The sequence below is a fragment of the Neomonachus schauinslandi genome, chromosome 9 (assembly GCF_002201575.2).
Source record: "Neomonachus schauinslandi chromosome 9, ASM220157v2, whole genome shotgun sequence".
In the NCBI taxonomy this organism is placed as follows: Eukaryota; Metazoa; Chordata; class Mammalia; order Carnivora; family Phocidae; genus Neomonachus; species Neomonachus schauinslandi.
The window spans coordinates 39,843,581-39,864,048 of NC_058411.1; the positions used below are offsets into that span (position 1 = coordinate 39,843,581).

Genomic DNA, 20,468 nt, shown 5'->3' on the forward strand with positions numbered 1-20,468 from the left:
ATAGAGCATGCGACTCTTGATTTCAGTCTTGTGAGTTCAAGCCCCATGATGGGCCTGGAGCCTACTTAAAAAACTAAATAAATAAACGGCTAAAACAAAACAAAAGCAAGCCTTTGTTACTGCATATTAATTGATATCCATGGCATTTATTTACTGTAAAGTTGATCAGTGAGAATCATTCACGATGCACATATACATGTGAAGTTCTGAAAATTTCAGAAGAAACATAACTTGTTTATATGACTGCTCCAGAAATTTTTGATAAATCAGTATATTTTTCTTAGTTAGCATTTTATAGTCAAATTAAGAAAAGGAAATCTTTATTTTCCAGCCATTCCATGCAGTCACACAACGCAGATATAGCCCAGCTGGTTAAATCAACTGGCTTCATTCACAGCTCCTACGTTAATGAAATGTACCTAGAAGCATCCCAATATCCCACCAAACCTTAAAGACTAATTAATGGAAAATGAAGGTGTGGGAGATACACAGTGGAGGCTGACTGCCCATCTCTTTTAAGCAACAGTTTTATTGAGATATAACTCACATGCCATAAAATTCATATTTTCAAATGTACAATTCAGTGATTTTCACAGAGCTGTGCAATCACTGACATCATCTGATTTCAGAACACTCTAGTCTTCCCGAAAAGACCATTTCCCCCGCTCCCCAACCCTAAGCAACCACTAATCTTTCTGTCTGTATGGATTGGTCTTTTCTGGACATTTTGTATAAATGGAATCATGTAGTATGTTGTCTTTTTTCATCTGGCTTCTTTTACTTTGCATAAATATTTTCAAGGCCCATCCATGTTCTAGCATGTTATCAATAGTCTATTCCTCTCTAGGACTGAATAACAATTCATTGTATGGATATATCACATTCTATTTATCCATTCATCAGCTGATAGAATTTGGGTTGTTTCTACTTTTTGGTCATTATGAATACTCTTAACATGAACATTCCTGTTCCCTCGGCTATATATCAAGGAGTAGAATTGTCCAGTGATAGAACAACACTATGTTTAACATTCTGAGGAACTGTCCAACTGTTTTCCGAAGTGGCTGTACCATTTTACTTTCCCACCAACAATGTACAAGGGTTGCAGTTTCTCCACATCTGCACCAACACTTGCTAGTCTCTTTTTAAATTTTAGCCATCTTAACAGCTGGCTGTATATCTTTAATTGAAGAAAATCAATTTATTCAATGTTCAATGATTAAAGTATTTCACCCATGATCCAATGGAATGCTTTTAATTTAAGACTTCCTTGAAAGTTTGGCTATTGCAGAAAAAAGAAGAAAGTAGGGTAGGAAAGAAGGGAGAAAGAAAGGACAGAAGAAGAAAAAAGAAAAAAAGAGAGAGAAGTAATACACGCTACCCAGGAAAGAATTACCTCATTGGTTTTGTCCTTAGTGCTGTCTTCAAACTCTCTATAGTTTTACTTCTCTCTTCTTCCTCTTCCTTCTCTAAAGCCAGGAGAGATTTTCTCTATGCAAAGAAAACTGAAGTTACCTCTTCAAATTCTATGATTTAATTAGGGTACAAGCAAGACAAGTCCACAGATTACATGCTAATATCACTTTTAATACAAATAAACAATCAGTACATCTATGACTAGGGTTGCTATAAAACCAAAATATAGAGCAAAAGTACTAAGAATTCCAGATTTGTTATCTCTGTTGAAAGTTCTTTCAAAATTTAGATAAAGCTTTAAGAAATGTTTAGAATCTTCAGTAGAGATAACTACACTCTGATGAAGACATTACTATTTATATTTGATAGAAAGAGGGTTGGATCTGCAGTTAAATACAGCATTCTGGCAATTGAAGTTAGTAACATTATCACACTATCAAACCAAGGCTGTTTGAGGAATCCTCAAGCCGAAAAGTAGAATCTTTTACACTTTGTGTTACATCAGATTATTTAACAGGAACAATCAAATCGGACATGATACTAAGATGGACAATTCCTTCAGAGTAAATACTTAACATCACTTGGAAATTAGGCTGTGGAGTGTGTGTGTGAGGGAGGGGGTGGGGTGCTTACACCCTCCCTACCGGGGATCTTTGAGCAACACTTCCCAAACTTTAATGTAGACATGGATCTCCTGGGGCTCTTGTTAAAATGAGGGTTCTGATTTCGTGTGTCTGGAGGGAAGCCCAAGATGCTGCATTTCTGACTAGTTTCCATGCAGTGCTGATGTTACAAGGTCTATGGGCCACACTCTGAAGAACAAGGCTCTAAGGAAACAGATCTCAGTTGACATTACAGTCATGGATGCTAGTAAGGTTTATCTTTGTGAAAAAGTATTTTCCATTCCTTTAAGCCCATGATCAACTGGTTGTACTGAAAGTACCCTCAAGTCTTAATGGCCTCAGGAGCCTCCACCCACAGAACCACTGGTCCCTTGCCATCATCCTATTCTGAACACATGCTATTCTTTTTTTTTTTTTAAGATCTCAGTTTCCTTACCTGCTACCAATTCTGATAAAATGCATGGCTGGGAAATAGGCTGGGGTACTGGGGGGAAAAAAAAGTTTGTTTCTTATCCCTGTGTCTCAATGATCCAGTCTCTCCCTTTCTTTCAGGACCGCAGATCATCAAAGGGTGACTTTACTTCATTTTTTCAAGTTAATAGTATCAGTAGTAAGTAACTAAATGTTAACTAAAACCTAAATTTGACTTCACAATTAGGAGGGTTAAAGCTCCAAACAAAGAAATATATCAGTATCATTTAAGGCAACTGAAATAAGAATCAGTAAAGTTTTGTTTTTCAAACGTGTTATTGTTTCTGCTGACACTGTCCTCTTGCTCGTGATGTGCCTGGACAGCTGTGACCAGAGGACGGCAGGGGAAGAAGCTGTGTGCAGAAATAGCCAATAAATTTCTTCACAGCTCTGTGAGACCCATTCCCTGGAAAATTCAGCCCGAATCCAGCCAAGTATGTTTAATCTATGGCACAGCTGAACTCGTTTTAGACTCTGAAGCAATCACTTTGAATCTGCAGCTCAGAATCAAGCCATTTATGAACATCACTGCTTGTCCCTAAGCTTAATCACACAAAACTATACCCAAATTAAAGACATGCATTTCTTATTATGGCTCACTAATACCAAAGAAAGATGTACGTGTTTATTCTTTTAACGTTGGAGTGTGTGGAACATCTGAATAAAGACAGACTACATTAAGTCTCTCGCTAGTAGAGCTGGGAGATTTGTAAAAAGTCAAGAAAATTGAATTAGAATTTCCTTTCCCAGTGTAAGGACCATTACCTTCCTTTCAGGCAACACACTCTTTTCTGTATGTGATAAAATTAGATTTGAATCAAAGATTGTGTTTGTTATACTGAGAAAACTGAAGATATGCAGATGAATGTGATATTCTAATGTGACTTCAAAATAAAATAAATTATATGAAGTCTAAAGTTTTCAAGTTTCACATTTAGGAAGAAGGCTTGATTTGCAGTTTTTCACAGAAAGAGGAGACATGCCTACCTTTCTAAAGATAGCTGCTAGGCCAACCATGTAGTATGCACCTTGGCATACTCAGGTGAGGCTTGTGGCAGCCTCCTTGGGAGCTCTATGTACTTACTAGATCCCTGCTCACCTGAGAAGTGGGCAAAGGACAAAGTGCCTCCTGGGAGAGCATCTTCTGATACAAGCTACTAAGGTGTACACTGGAACACACAGATCTGAGAGAGAGATACAAAGTAGGCACGACATCATTCCTGCCTGGGGGTCTGGAGCTAAGCTCCTGCTGGAAACCTTTCACGGTGTGAAATCAATAAGCCAGTCTGCTAAGCACGCTGAACTTCACCTCACATCCTTCCTCCCTGAGAGCGCACGGTGAAGCCACATCCAAAGGAAGCCCAGGTCCTTCTTGAACCTGTTGCGCTGTACTTTTATTATACTGTTTTTCACTCTTTAAAAGCCAACAGATCACTCCGGGGTCCTTTAAAGAACAAAGCATTCTTGTTAAGAAGCTTACGTAACGTAACTGAACTTGTTCCACAAATGGCTTCGTAGACCAGGAAGTGCTGCAGTTCTCAACCTGGACTGTTCATCAGATTCTGGAAGCACTAAAGAAAACAGATGCCTACCCCACCTCAGAAAAGTCGGGAGGTTGGGGGCGGGGGCGGGGGGAGGGGGGCGGTGATTACCAGGCCTCTCTGACTTGCCAAAGGGTTTTAAAAACTGAGTGAGAGGCAAATTAGAATGGAATCTTTGAGCTCAGACTGATAGGTTTAAATTCCAGCTCTACTGTTCCTAATTAGATGACCTTGGGCAAGGTAACCTTTCTCCAAGTCCCAGACTCCTTTCTATAAATAGCACTTCCAGCACAGGGTGCTTGTGAAGGATTTAAAACAACACGTAGAGTGCCTGTTATACTGCCTGTCACATGCTGCGCGCTCAAGAGCAGTAGTCGCTAGTGATGCTGAAGACAAAGGACGATAACAATGTGGATAAATCCCCTTGAACAAATCCCTAAGCTAGAGAGCTCAAGTTGAGCTGTGGGGCCATGAAACGATTTGGAGGAACTGTATGTCTTTCCAGTCCCCAGGGACAATGTCTCAGGCTCTCTGCTGTGTGTCATTGGGAATTCTCCACTACAGTTAGCAGAGAGACCAGCCAGAACCACAGGAGGAGGTGGTGGCCACAAATTTGGTGAGAAAAACAGAAAATTCAGCATAGGGTTTTGGTCTCATCAGACCTCCTTGTCTGTTATATATGGAGTTCTGAGGTCTCATTAACTCAGGAGTTGTTACTGCATTTTACCTTTAACCCTAGAAAGATACCAGCTCTGTCCTTAAATGAGCATTAGAAAGCTTTGTTAGGTGTTAAGCACATAAAGAATAGCAAAATGACTGACAATTTAATTGCCTTGAGATACTCTCGGAAAGGATTTCGGATTAGGAAGCAAATACAATTAAAATGTAGATGACTCATGAATGCAGCATGGGGTTGTCCAAGGAGCTGGCCGAAGGAGAAAGGAGGCTCAAAGCACACATCACAGACCTTCTTGTGCAGGAAATGAGCCAGGCTGACTCCATACAAGGCATGGGTTAAGTCACTAAAGGACAAATTAACCTAATTGCCCCCAAAATTTGAAAAAAAGAAAATGCCATAGTATTTAGCACTTTTCCATTTATAGAAGTGAATTCATTAACGAAGAAGCAACTTCCCTTGTTACATCAAACAATGCTGACTTAATCAGAAAGAGAGACAGCCTGCCCCACAGCTCTTTTTTTTCCCTAACAGCCAGGAACAAGAATTTAGAACTTAACCTCCACACGTAGGAAATGTAAATGGCTCTAACTTATTATTGCTTAGGCTATGCACAGAAAAATCCCTGATGGTCGTCACAAGCCCCACACTTTGCTAACGTATTTATACAACTGCTGAGATCACCCTTTTCTCATCTTTGCCATTGTGTAGGAAGCCTTGGATAAGGATGTTGGATGTTATTTTCTGCAGTGCTTTTAGACTAGAAATCCTCGGGGCAAAAGCTTATGCAGTTTCTTCTATAATTTATACAGCCCCATTCACATTTACTAGGCTGTTTATTATTCATTGTGCAAAAGCAGAAGAAATATCTTCAAAGAAAAAGCTAGAAAAGAGGAAGTTACTAGAAGCCAAGGTCTCTGAAAGTTTAGTAAAAAAGTGTGAGTGATTCACATATTCTAATCAGTTTTTAACTTTTGCAGCAGCAACAAAATATTAGATATTGTTTTTTTTTTCAAATGTCTGCCTTAAGTGTTAAGTAGCTAATTCTCCAAAAAGACCCTGGGGAAGGAAGAAAAGGAAAGGTAGAGAAAAGTATTTATTATGGAAGCTACCATCGTGCTTGGATATTATAAACTCAAAGTTGAATCTAACAGAGTGATCTTAAAATCATGAGTGTACCCACAGAGGAAAAGACTGTTGCACCACGGGCAATCGCCAGTTTTTATCGACATGAATAGGATCTGATTTACTAAGGTTCAAAGGTTGATGACTTGTTTTCTGCTGCATATTTTAGCTGGGATCAATAGGTGCCCTTTAAGGTGCTCAGCATGCTGACATTACACAGACATCCATGTGATCAGAAGGCGTATTTTAGGCACTGAAAATGCATTTTAAGCAATTACTTAACCAAAGATTTCCCAAGGACATCTCAGCATAATTATTATGTCTTTTATTCACCACTTATTCCATAAACTCCCTTTGTTATTTATAGGAGTGAAAGAGTACCTGGCTGCCCTGTAAAATCAAGAATCTAGTAACTAAGCAAGTCCGAGGTGAAGAGGAGAATGGGAGGAGAACAGTGAAGGAATAGTTTCATTGTATTATTTTAAAATGGTATTAACTTGTAGAATAGTACTGCCATAACAACGCTCCAAATGACTGGTAAGAGCAACTGCAAGTTAAAGTTGAACATAAGCCAGATTTAGATTACATTTCCTCTTTTAACATTAAACTCACATATATTTTAGTGTGTGCTGATTTTATGTAAAACATACTGGAAAAAATCATTTTGCCAAGTACCACTGCTGCCCTCCTTCCCCTGCCCCTCCCCGCCAACACTGAGTGTTTGGAATGGAGTTTGGAAAGATAATGACATTTGGTAGTTCTTACTCAAATCAATTTATTGTGCAATTGTGTGCTAAATTTGCATTTTAAACTGTGTGCCACTGAGCAGAAAGTATACCTACAGCAGCCATGGAATTGAGCTGATCGATGTAGAATTCAGGCCAACTTGTTGCTCCCTTGTTTTCTTCCTGATCCTAAACAGAAAGCAAAAAAAAAAAGTAATATACCACCAGATATATACACACAACGGCCATAAGCACATCTGACTTTCAGAGCATCTAGACAATGACCTATATAAGCCATTAGAAGACAATGATAGAAGATATTTGTCTTCAAATGTTGGCTCTGATCATCAGACTATTCACTCACCTAGGGACAAGACAGAGTTACAGTCAGAGTTAGGTATGAGTTAGGTATGACAAAGGGGACATTTTCTGAACCATGGATCAAGGGGAACTTATTATTTTATCACTTTTTTAATTTATATTTTTAAAAAATTGAAGAACAATGGACATAAAGTATTGTATTAGTTTCAGGGGTACAACATGGTGATGCGACATTTATATATGATACAAAATGGCAACCATAATAAACCTAGTTACCATCTGTCACCATAAAATGTTGCTACAGTAGGAACACCTGGGTGGCTCAGTTGGTTAAGTGTCCAACTCTCGATTTCAGCTCAGGTCGTGAGATCAAGCCCTGAGTCGGGCTCTGCCCTAGGCATGGAGCCTACTTAAGATTCTCTTTCTCCCTCTCCTTCTGCCCCTCTACCCCCCCCCCGGCTTGCCCGCCCACTCGCTCGCTCTCAAAAAAAAAAAAAAAAAAAGTTTTTACAGTATTATTGACTATAAAGGGGAATTTAAATGGGAACTTAGCCACACTATGATACGACATTGTTTTCCTTCAGGGGCACAATAACATTGGGAAGGGCACAGTGTTTGTTGTGAGGAAAAAGGATCTCTAGGTCCTGTGAGGCACTGAGGACAGCATTGCTCAACTATTTGTCTGGATGAAATCCACAAAAGAAGGAAAATTGTCTTTAAAAATGACCATAGGATTTGGCCAGTTGTTAATTAAGACTATTTTAGTTAGTTTATTCAGACTCCAGAAAAAAGTAAAAATTTTGAAGGGTTTCATTTGATGTAACCAAAACTAGGTACTGCTTCCGATGAAAAGGTAGAATAAAGCCTGACACTGGATGGAAAGTAGTAAAATGAACATACATTACTCACAGGCCCAGCCCTCATGCTGTGACAGCTTGTGAGTTTGAGAAATGCATCTGAGCTGACGGCAACTGGAACCCAGGAATTCAGGAACCCTTCCTGAACCGCTCTGGCCAGTCTTTCGTCTTACAAAACAGGGTGACCTGAAGCCAGCACCAGGGCCCTCAGGGCTTCTGTGGATAGTAGCCCCCAGCCTGAGCCCTCACTTCCCCCCAAAATCAGGGGGCTGTGACTTCTGCTCCATGCCAACACCGAGTCCATCTGAAGACGGCATTGTAGTTGGAGCTTTCCAGGCATGTTTGCACACCTAAGTGGCTGGAAGTCATCTGTGTGATCAACTAGACTCGAAGAGGAAAATTTCAGCATTCTCTAGCTTCACGTTCAGAGAGCACCTCCGTACAATTGACATCCCCTGTGCCCTTGGAAAAGATGCTGGGCCAGGTACACGTAGCTGCTATGAGACAATGAAGCAGTTACTACCGATTTACTGATGCCAGAATCCCAATCTTTGGGATAGCAGTTTCAAGGCGGGGCTTTTAATTTCAGCCCTATACTTGACCTCAAAAACACTTTTTCTAAGCAAATCTTTCTAGGCGCGTCTACTGTGGCGAGATAAAAGAAACGTAATTTCAAAACTATTCGTTAAGTAGTCACAAAAAGCAGGCAAAGTAAGTAGTGCTTACAGTGCCTTAAAAGCTGGCAGTAACAGATACCTGAACTTGAGCAGTTGCACGAATTTCATCTGGAGACTGAACGAGCCAGATGATGGGGACAATGGCTATAGCAGCAGCTTTGAAGTTGGACTGCATTACACTCGCATGGTTTTAAAAAGCTGAGGAAATCTGATGAGTTTTTAGAACAGTCCTTGGTTAAATATATTGCTTAAATATAACATGTTAATAAACTAGCTACAATGGCAGTGTAAATGCTGAACCCTTCTCTCCTCCTAAAATGGAGTATTAAAGTTAGCAAAACCCCGCTGTTACCAATGTATTCAGCAAGCCAAAACCCACAGCGACAGCCAACAGTATTTGAACCTATAAAATCAAATAGAAGGTGCCAGATCTTCCTAGTCCCTCAAACTAGGGCAAGTTTCCAAAACTACAACAAAATCCTGTCCCGTGTCTGGGGTCCCCTGAGAGCCTGTCTGTTGTAAGCTTAACTGTCATGGTTAACAGAACAGGAGATCATTTTAGAAGCTGAAGATTAGTATATAGAGAGAAATCTTTACACTTTGGAAATGCTTTAGTAATGTAAACATATTAAGAGTAGACCTAGATACTGTAGTCAAAACAGGCGAAAGAAAACTTCATTTTTATTTCACATGCTTCAGTGCTGAGAATATCAAATGAGCTAATGTATGTAAAAGCTTCTCGTAAAAGTACTGTTATCACTATATTCCTGGGGGTGATCCTCAGAGTTCTTCATTTTGGCAATGTGTCTCCAGTTTCCTCTGTGCAATTCTGGTCCTTCTGTACAGATGTGCACTCCAGTAGCCAAGTGAAACACATCTGTGCGTCAATTCTCTGCTCCTACTTTGTGCGGCTGCTAGAGTCTATAGTTACGCAGAGCCACAGGCCAGAAATAGATGAATGCAATTGTTCTTGCGGCGGGGGGGGGGTTCCTTCAAAAGCACTGGACACCGAGACATGCTGAGGAGAAGACTCTCTCCTAAGAAGTCCATGAAAGAAACTGCTGATGAAAGTCTAGGTGTCTGATATTCCCAGAAAGCAACTGGGTCCTATGTGTTACCAGCCTCTAACATGTGTTATTCTTTGAGCCATCTGCCTCCCCTCTATTTTCTTTGTTACGAAGAAACAAGTGGAAAAATAAACAAGATTGTATAGACTGCGTTAGTTGTCATGGAAGCAACAGTAATATCTAACACATTCATAGCTTATGAACAAACATTAAAAAAATTGTTCTAAGCACTGTGTTCTTCATGTAATCCACCGGATGAGGTAGCCACTGTTATTTCACTCATTTTAGTGAGGAGGAAACAGAGGCAAAGAGAAGACCAGTGAGTTGCCAAAGGTCATCCTGCTAGAAATTCAGAGGCAGTGGGAAAGAATCAGGGCAACCTCTTTCCTAAGATTAGACCTCAGATTAATCACAAGCAATATACAGTAAGTGCAAAGTTGGCCTTTAACTCCTAACCACTTTACTGTATGAGCAATTCAAACATGGTGGGGCGCCTGGTGGCTCAGTCATTAAGCGTCTGCCTTCGGCTCAGGTCATGATCCCGGGGTCCTGGGATGGAGCCCCGTATCAGGCTCTCTGCTTGGCAGGAAGCCTGCTTCTCCCTCTCCCACTCCCCCTGCTTGTGTTCCCTCTCGCTGTGTCTCTGTCAAATAAATAAATAAAATCTTAAAAAAAAAAAAGGAAAGAAACTCAAACATGGTTAGTGGCCAAAAATGAATTTACTTTTCCCTAAACCTTTATTGCTATCTTTGCTACATTCAACATTTCTGAATATTATTCTAATTCTGAATATTGTTCTAAGGTCTGATGTCTTACATGGATGACCTCTGATCCCTCTTCTCCAGACTTTTTCTGTGGGACCTCTTCTGCCCCTCTATCAATGCCTTATCTATATATATATATGTGCATACAGACAGCATTTATGAAGCTTTACCCTAACCTGTTCTCCTGTTCTGTTACACATTAGTCTAATAGCCATCTTCGTGGGGATTTCTCAAGAGTGCTTAAAGATGAGCTAACAGCACTAAGCAGTTCCAGACACTGGAATTGCAAACAAATCCCTCCCTAAACCATACACATCTAACCCTGCTTTTGACTACTGCCTTGACCGATTCTATTGAACTTTTCTCTAGTAAGCAAGGATATTAGCTTCGTTCTATTCTTTAAAAAAACTATTTTTCCTTCTTTTAAAATAGATTATAACACTAAATGACATCTAGAGAAGGTTTTGCCCTATGAGAATACAAATTCTAGCAATCACATTAAATCCTTTTTCATTCTACCTACAGAATGGTTAATTTGTATTAAAATCTAGTTTTGATCCCTTTTAAAAGTGCTACAAACATTTATGTTTATATGCCTATCTTTAGGTCTATTAAATAATTAGCACTGAACTGATATAAACATTTTATTTCGTTAAATCTTCTGATTACTGTTTTTAGATAATATCTGCAAATATCACTTATTTTCAGAGCGATGGGATGGTGGAAAGATGACCAGATTTTCCATCTGAAGATGAGATTCCAGAATTTACTTTTTGGTTTACTCAGTCGGCATTTCTTGGTAAGTTTGAGTATCCCTGGGCCTCATTTTTCTCTCACCAAATTGAGAGGGTAAGACCAGACTGTTTCTAAAATCCCTATAAGCTCTAAGATTCTACAGAACTCTAATAGTGAGGTGTCATGGAAAACCAGTGTGCACTGTCTTTAGTTTGAGGGCCCAATTTCTAAAACCAATGATTGTTTTTTTTTTTAATTTATCTTCTTCAGTGACTCAATTACAAAATACTTAACTTTAAACAGCTACTTCTTTTATAGGGTAATTGGACAGGGAAAAAAAAAACCAACATTAATTTTACTATTTCTCTAATCCAACTCATCCTATTTCCTTGGTAGGTTGATAGTCATGTGTAAGAGAATATTGGTGGACAAACCTTCTTGCTGGATGAAGGCTCTGACACTTTACTTTGCTTTCAGCCTGCACTAACTAGTTTGAAGCTCTTTTCTTGTTATCTACTTTGTTCCCATTGTCTCAAATTCTGAAGAAACAACAAAACAAAACAAAAACCACTTTGCTAGAAAAGGAAACTGGTATAGCACAAGGGACCTTCAAGAACATTTACTTTTTGGGATGCCTGGGTGGCTCAGTTGTTAAGCGTCTGCCTTCGGCTCAGGTCATGATCCCAGGGTCCTGGGATCGAGTCCAACATCGGGCTCCTTGCTCAGTGAGAAGTCTGCTTCTCCCTCTCCCTCTGCTGCTCCCCCTGCTTGTGCTCTCTCTCTCTGACAAATAAGTAAATAAAAATCTTAAAAAAAAAAAAAAAGAACATTAGTTTTTTTCCTTTAAATCAGGCTTTAATTAACCAACTCATTTAGAAGATAAAGAAATACATAGTTTTTCTGACTTGGCCTCATTTTCAACTGGCACATTTTTTCATTCCAAATCTCTGGTCAGTGGCTAGTGAAAAAAATTCCAAGAGATCCTCTCCGATTCTCTTTAAATGCATAAGAGCGCATTTATTTTTTCCTCAACATCACTTTGCCCGTAAGAATAAATTCTGTACTATTTCTTTGTACTCTTTCCGAGGTAAACATTCACAGCTAAGCCCCAGACTTCTGTCTCTCACGTCATGATCATTTCTCTCTACCAATCCAAGCTGGCTGTGTTCCCCTTTTCTATCACCATCAACAGACACATATTTGAATCTTCAGCCACTCACTACTTATAGGCAGGCAAGTTAAGTAACCTCATTATGTGACTCAGTTTTAGTTTCTTTATCTGTAAAATGGGTGCCTACTTCATAGGGTCGTTGTGAGGATTTAATAGATTATTACAAGTAAAGAAAGCACTGAGAACAATACACACAGAACATGCTTGAAAAATGTTAGCTAGGATGATAAGGATACTATTCCAGAATCTCCAGCTATGGCCACTCTAAGTCCTTGTTATGCTAGGACTATAAAAATTTGGAGGTACATTTGGCGGTAATTGCTCAAATTTAAAACACACACACACAGGAAGGAAGTGACCTTCCTTTAAGTCTACTTTCAGGAAGTTAGCCCACAATTATATATTTACACCTTTTTCACTGCAGTGCTGTTTGAGTCAGCAAGTAACAAAGTGAACAAATATACGGCAAGGAAGATGGCTGAATAAATTACTTTGTAGCAGTAACACAGAATGAAGTAGAATTACATAATCACGTTCAAAATGACCAAATAGAGTATGAGGGGGCAGGGCAGGGAGGAATGCCTTCGAATATCATTTCTCATCTGCAGGATAAAAAAATGTACACTTAACCTACAAACATTTCTGGAAATAAACACAAGAAAATTGAACAATGGCTACCTCTGGGTAGGTCTTTTACTTACTAACTTTTGTATAATTCAAACTTTTATTTTGCCACGAACATGCACTATTTTCATAGAAGTTCTAAAGCACTGTATATTCTGTTAGGACAAGTGCTTTACTTTTTCAGATGATCTGTATTAACATGATCCTGCAACATTTGGGATATCTCTGTTCTCTACACCTGGGGCACCCCTCTGTTCCCCACAGCAAAATGTAAGAACATTTCCCTATTGTCTCCTCACTAGATTTTCTATTTCTATAACACACTACAACCCTAATATCAAATGTTCATGTAAAGGAATTTTATGATTTGGACTAAGATTTATGTACCTGAAAGATGCTAAAATTTTCAACATTTCCACACTTACATATCTGTGTGGCAAACAATTTCTTAGTAACAGCTAAAGTCTTTCAGTGAGACTCAAAGCACAGTTTAAAAATTAAGTCTTTAAGAATAACTTCTTTTGAAATTACCACAGGGCAAATTTTTAACAGGATCATTTTCCAAGTAATAATATGTAAGAACTGGTAGAGTTTTTCTTCAGTTTCAGATGCTGTTAGTAAGACCCAAAATAGGTTGTACAAAGGTCAATTAATTGCAAAGAACATGTTCTGTGGTTGTTCACTAGACCACAAATCACAGGCTGAAGCAATATATACTTGGTCAACTAAAGTCATAAATCTCCACGTTCACTGTTACAAACCTATGAGGTTCTTAGATAATACTTGTGAAAGACACATCCTTTCACTGTCTAGATTGGCTAAAAATCCTCTAACGATGTATAATAGTACCACCAACTCAAAAATAGTAGAGACATATTAAAACTAAATGAACTTCAACAGCGGAAAGGCACTGTTTCAGTATAATACAAAATAAAATTCATTCTGATAATTTTTATTATAGGACAAAGGCAACTAAATACTAATAAAAAGCTGTCCCATTTATGAAGAAAATGGTACTAGAAAACATGTTAACTCTGATCATATGTAGGATCAAGAAATCCCATCCTTGTTAATGATCAAAATAGCTACCTGGGGCGCCTGGGTGGCTCAGTCGGTTAAGCGACTGCCTTCGGCTCAGGTCATGATCCTGGAGTCCCGGGATCGAGTCCCGCATTGGGCTCCCTGCTCAGCGGGGGGTCTGCTTCTCCCTCGGGTCCTCCCCCCTCTCGTGCTCTCTCTCTCTCTCATTCTCTCTCAAATAAATAAATAAAATCTTAAAAAAAAAAATAGCTACCTGAGCCATTGTCATTGCTATTTTGTTTTTCGTGGACCCAGCCCCATATACTAACGAACGCAACAGATGTTAACTAAATTTACTCTGTTCCTAGAATTTTTACAGAATACTAAGGACAAAGGGGCAGACGGGCCAAAATATTTTATTCTATTAGGTATGACTCCCTGATGGGTATGTCATCTACTAAACCCAAGTGAATGATAGGAAATAGGTGCCGAGGAACAGGTCCAAGGAACAGGAAAGAGCAGGGAAGATGGAAGATGGAAAATATTTTTCGGAAGTCCTTACTGATACCTTCTGCTGACTTTCCCTTCTGGCTCAGTAATATTGTAATCAGCATCTTCTCAAAAGACAGTCATGGTGAAGCAGGGACTACCCTGACAGACCAGGGGTTGGCAAACTTCTCCTGTGAACCGCCAGGTAAGTGTCTTAGGCTTCAGGGGCCACACAGTCTTTTGCAACCACTCAACTCTGCCCTGGTACAGTGTGAAAGCGGCTACAGCTAACACTTACATGGAGGAGCACTGCCATGTTTCAGTAACACTTTATTTACCAAAAACATTTAAGTGGCTGGATTTGGGCCATGGGCCACAGGCCGTCACGCCCTATGCTAGAACAAGCTTGGTTCTCAAGAAGGCGGGAATGCATCAAGTTCCAACTTGGTCATCAATTATTTCCCAGGTTTTCTCCTCTCCTGGAAGCCACTCCATCTCCAGTAAAGCCCAGCCCCAAGTTAGGATCAGCTCACAATGTGGAATTTGCCTGGTAACATGCATTGTTTTCTAGAGAAGCAGCAGGACTTAACCATGCCTGAAAAGTCCACCATCTTCCCAAGCTCACTGCTCCTTGAAAAGTAGTTTAATCCCACTTTTTTAAAAAATAGCATAGGGGCACCTGGGTGGCTCAGTCCGTTAAGCGTCAGGCGCTTGGTTTTGGCTCAGGTCATGATTTCAGGGTCATGAGATTGAGCCCCGTCTCGGGCTCCGCACTCAGTGGAGAGTCTGCTTGGGATTCTCTCTCTCTCCCTCCCCCTCTGCCTTTCTCCCTCTCTCTCTCTCATGCATGAATGAATGAAATCTTTAAAGTAGCATAGCATCATTTGGTCTGAGCTTTGCCTCCAAATCTTTGTCTTGTTCTTTCACTGGGAAGAGAAGCAGCGGCAGGTCCACAGACCTGGATTCCTGAGACGGTTGCTTGCTCAGTGGGCTCCTCACAGTGGGCTAAAACTATACCCTACATTTGAAGCTTGCCGAAGGGAGGCAGTTGGTTTCAAAGACTAATTCCTACGTTGTCACATTTCAAGACAGTCATGTGGTCCCTGGGACTGCCAATCTGGTTACACTGTTTGGCCACTGGCACAATTACACATCAAGTGGGTCTGCTGCCCAAATCTGGCTGGGCCCACACAAAGAATGATTACAGAACAGCAGCTTCTGCATCTGCCAGGAAACCCAACACCTCCTCCTAAGCCTCAGAATGTCAGTCAGTTTCTGGAAAGACTGGAGGCTGACTTGCAGTAACAATGGCTTTCACATTTAGCATTTAGAACCATGTCAGAGGAGCAAATCTCCTTCCCCATTTTTCCTGGTGCTGCTGAACATCTGCATGTTTTTAAGGAAAGCCATCACATAATTACATAGCAAGGTCTCGGACCCTAGAGACACCCTAGTCCAAGTTTCCCCTCACAGGGGGTCCCTCATATAAGGTCACCAGCAGGTGATCGATCCTATGTTCTCTGAGAGAAGGCTTCAAAGAGTCCACAAATGTTTGGAACCAGCACCCTCCCTGTTAGAAAATTCACCTGAGACTGAATTGACAGATGTCTCCTTATAACTTCAAGAACTTGTTGGCCTTAGTTTTGCCCTTGGGAACTGCATGGAATAAGTCTAATTTCTCCTATGAACAATAACCCTGAAAATATTTAAACAGTTTGAATAAAGCTATTATGTCCTCCCAAAGTCTTCTCTTTACCAAGCCAAAAATTCTCCACTGGCTATATAGCAAAAGTTTATCTTCCTCAATTCATAAGTAAATCTCAAATTTTCCATAAGTTTATCACACCCTCATGTCTACTCTTTGCAAAAGTAACTCCAACAAATACATTTAAATCCCCCTGAAAGGGATCTGCTCACGTGTCAGTGATGCGTAACTCTAGACAGTCTCTAAGAGGTCACATGAAGATTTCTGACCAAAATATCTACCCAAGAAGAAACACAAGTTCTTGCTTTCTTGATGGTTCACAACAAATAACATTTATGATTTAGAATAAAAGATACATATCTCATGAAGCACAGTAAAACACATGTAGTTCATTATTTTATTAAGTACATATATTGTAACAACACTGGCCATAAACTCAATAATAAAATAGGTCTTAATAAGATTGAGGATGCTTTATCTCTAAAACACAAATATAAGTTAACAGACTTAAAAAAGGGTGAATAGGACGTAGGCTCACTAGATGCTGAGAAACTTTCTGGGAAGTTTAAGCTTCATTTATTGGATCATTGCTTTTCAAGTGTTTGGATTCCACTTATCCTGCCCTTGCTTCTCTCCTGTACATCATCCTTTCAAACATCATAGGAATTTCTTCCTTGTACGAGTGTGAAGTTTAACACCTCTTCTGACCCCCGAGCTCTGCTCTTTCCAGATATAAAAAAGCTCACTAGAATCCATATATGATGCACATTTTCCCAGAGAGCCTCCTGCTATCATATCATGTACTCCAGTCTAAAATATGATTCAAGATCTCAGATCATTTAAAATAAGTTAGCCCCTTCTCTATCAATTCTTGAAGTTTACAATTCTATATTGATAGAGGATAATCTTTAAAAGGTAAAATCATGGCATGAACTGATATCAAAGATTTTGCTGAACTCATTAATAAATGAGGGAACTAATAAGATGTTACAACAGGTTCAAAAGAGAATCTAAAGGCAAAGGCGTATATAATTATGTATGTGCAAATAAATGCAAAAATGGTCATCAGGACATAATCAATTGTACTGCTACTAGTTTTTTGTTATTTTTAAACATTTTTCAGATTTCTTAAATAGCTCAAAGATGGTAAAAAGTGAAGAACACTCTGAAGAGTGCTACAGACAGAACTTTCGGTACATTTTTCCCCCCATTTCAATATAACTACACTCTAGCAGAATAACAGATGCATGACTAGTACTTCCTGGATGAAGAGGACACAATCTATAAAAATGTGATGTGGAAGCCAAGCTGTATGACTAACACTCTATCTGCTCTAGGCTCCTCACACCTAAATTACCCAGATGCTCAGGCTTGCCCAAAGCTCTTGCTCAAGAACACCTATCCTCTCCTGACCACTTCACCTCAATCTGCCAGTTTCCGTTGCCTCGCCATGGCTGTGTGGCATGGTTTCTATTTGTGTATCACTGAGTTTCTGACTTGAAACCACTGAGACCACTCTACTCTGTCCCCCTTATACCCACTGTTACACCCGGTCCTCTATCCTCCCCAGAAATTTGTTGGATGAATAGTCGGGGTATTTCCAAGAATTCTTGTACAGCTCATTTGAGGGGGGAAAAACAAAAAGCTGTGAGCTCAAGTGAGTTTAGACCTGCTCCTAATCCCTCCCATTCCCCAGCCAGAAAAAAAGCTATAATACCCGACCACTGTTCCCTAATAGTTTGGTCTGGAGCCCAACACCATTTAAGAGTAACACATAGCCTACACTGGGAGCAGTAGGGACACTATACTGTTGAATGCAGGACTTCTCAAGGGCACAATAGGAGCAGAATCCCTCTGCTCAACATGTCCAAAAATTCAGAGCTGAACTGAATCTAAAGAGTCATTTGCTTTCCTTCTCATTCATTTACTCATCCAATAAATATTTATTGAGTTTTATAAAGGCCTAGGCACTGTACTAGGTGTTAGAACACATGGATAAAAGAACAAAGCTTCTGCTTTCCTTGTTAGTGAGACATGAAAACAGGACATACGAGACCGATGAGAATATGCTTTCAAACGTTAGCACTGAGAGTTTCTTAGAATATCACAAACTTCTGACAATAGGTTCTCAGTTATTACAAGTACAGTTACAAAGAATTGTGCCTACTTGTAGACTTTACTCCCTTTTTTCATCATGATAAAAAGAAACAGCCAAGTATTATTAACTCTCCTGCATTTTTACTGATCTCCAGTCTTTATCAATGTATCTTCTAACTTCAAAATAAAAATCAAATGTAAGCATTCCTAAGCTCAACTGGGAAAAATGCTTTGAGACATCTATCTGTTGATAGCACAAAATGTTCCATTAGTATTTTTTATCTGTCACAAGCTTTATTTACGCTAGTAAAAATGATCAAATATTTCTGAGTGAGCTGAAATGAAACACTGCACATTAAAAATAAGGCTTGTGCTACTTCTCAGCCATCTATCATTTTTGTTCTCCCCCAAATCGCAAACCCCAGAAAAAGAGTGCCACTTGAAAGAGATCTAGTCTTCCTATGAGGATGGCAGCAATGGAACACAGAGAACAGTAATAATATGACTTCAAGAGTAAAGAGACCAATGGCATTTCTGAAACAGCTCAGGGGCTCAGTCTGTTCCAACACCCTGTTCTTTCCTGAAAAAGCCTTGGCTGACTTTCCAGAACCAAAATCTTAAAAGTCATATGCTACAGGATCCTGGGGGAAAATGCATTTCATGTGCTGATATATCTAAGAAAAGAGCCACAATCTTTACTTAGAACTAAAAGCAGAGACTTCACAGTCCACTTCCTAAACTACGAGGCATTTATTTTATTTATTTTAACAAGTCATTTCTTTGGCAAAGCACTTCACAGCATGGAATATGACTGGAGCCTAAAAATCTCAATCAGTGTAACTTCAACATCTGAAGCCAATTTTAGATGACAATTCCCCCTCACTTTCATGGCAAAGAAAAAGAAACATTCTCCAATTATTATTTTCAGAAATGATACAAGCCCACATTCCCCTGTTGCCTATGACACAAAGGTATACAATGGCATAAAACAAATTACTTCTGTGTAGCTTGGTGAGAGTCAAGCCTTTGACCCACATGCCACCATGGAGTGCTACGGGCCCAGGTACAATTCAGTCCAGCTGGTTGGTAAATTAACATGTTTGGACACATGGCTAAACCCGTATGCAGTGTGGAAATCCAATCAGTGGTGTCAATGCCTCTGTTGCTTCACATCTTGCTACCAGATTTGCTGCTACCAGACCAGCCTTTCAGAATGTCGTAAAGCAGGTTTTGATGTTCTGTAACCTGCTCTTGGGAAAACAATCAAAGTGTGTTTATGATTTGCAATATAATGCTTAATACAAGGCTATAAAGAGAGGGCTTTGGAACACAGTAATTAAGCTAAGCAGAGAATCAGGGGAAACAGTGAGTCCATAAAGGCATATTCCATTCAGAGAGCCATTCTCAGGAGGACTGTGAAAAATGCTAGGACGGGATTAATTGTCCCCAAGAAGGGCAGTCATCACTACATTTCTGATTTTAAGTTATCATTTACTCTATGGCCTACTACTGAATTAGCGGCAGCACTGTTGGCACTGTCGGCAGAAGAAATAAAAAAGAAAAGCATCAGTTGGAAGATGTCACCATCTAAGAAACGCCTACATGTGAGGACGTGGGGAAGTACATCTTAGAGACTGAGGAAACAGCGAGCCTTTCCTTACATAGGAGGACAGATAAAAGGAGACGATCTTAAGACTGCTTAAGGCAAATGTTGTTCCCATACTGCATTGAAGAAGAACAAGAGAATTTAAGGCACTGTAATTTAAAGTTGGTATTCTTTCGTAGACTTTCTACTGTAACCCATTTCCAGCTCCACAAATTACTAGGTTTCTGGAGTATAAGGAATTCGGAGAACCCCAAATTAGAAGTATTAGCAGCATATTCTAAGTTATACTGGAAGCTCAGTTTCTTTCCACTTCACGAGGGGGTGAAGCTCTGAAATGCACTCAGCAGAATATGGATTCCAAAGTATTAGGTGTGCTAGCGCTATCAGTGAAAAGAATAAAATAAATACGTATATAGGAAAAACTCAGGAAAAGAGGCTTTTTTTCTTCTTTGATACCTCTCCTAAAGTGGATACTTCCTTCCACTGATGTCCCTCATAGACCTATCTCTAGGAGACGGTGAAATCAGGCAGGCTTGGGGTATCCGTTCTATGAAACTAGGTGCCTTAGCACTTAGAGAGTCTGCAGAAGACCAGGGAAGACACCCGGGGGGGGGGGGGGAAAGAGCACGCAATATGATACTTATGTCCAACTACAATCTAAGAGCAAGAGGAGCCCTCCAGGACAAGGATGGCAAAATTTGCTACATATGCCTCATTCTCCCATCATGTGTCATGGCAGATATTGGTAATTAATTATC

The 20,468-nt window shown here is 39.8% G+C and overlaps 1 protein-coding gene across 2 annotated transcripts in view; it reads right to left on the reverse strand.

Moving 5' to 3' along the window:
* Positions 1 to 20,468, reverse strand: part of DAAM1 (dishevelled associated activator of morphogenesis 1) — a 112,863-nt gene that overhangs the window by 46,893 nt on the left and 45,502 nt on the right. For both annotated transcript variants that reach the window (XM_021701535.1, XM_044918419.1), the window contains exons 4-5: positions 6,695 to 6,766; positions 1,397 to 1,491 (exon numbers count right to left, since the gene is read on the reverse strand). In XM_021701535.1, the coding sequence (XP_021557210.1) occupies positions 1,397 to 1,491; positions 6,695 to 6,766 (167 nt within the window). The remainder of the gene's footprint in view (positions 1 to 1,396; positions 1,492 to 6,694; positions 6,767 to 20,468) is intronic.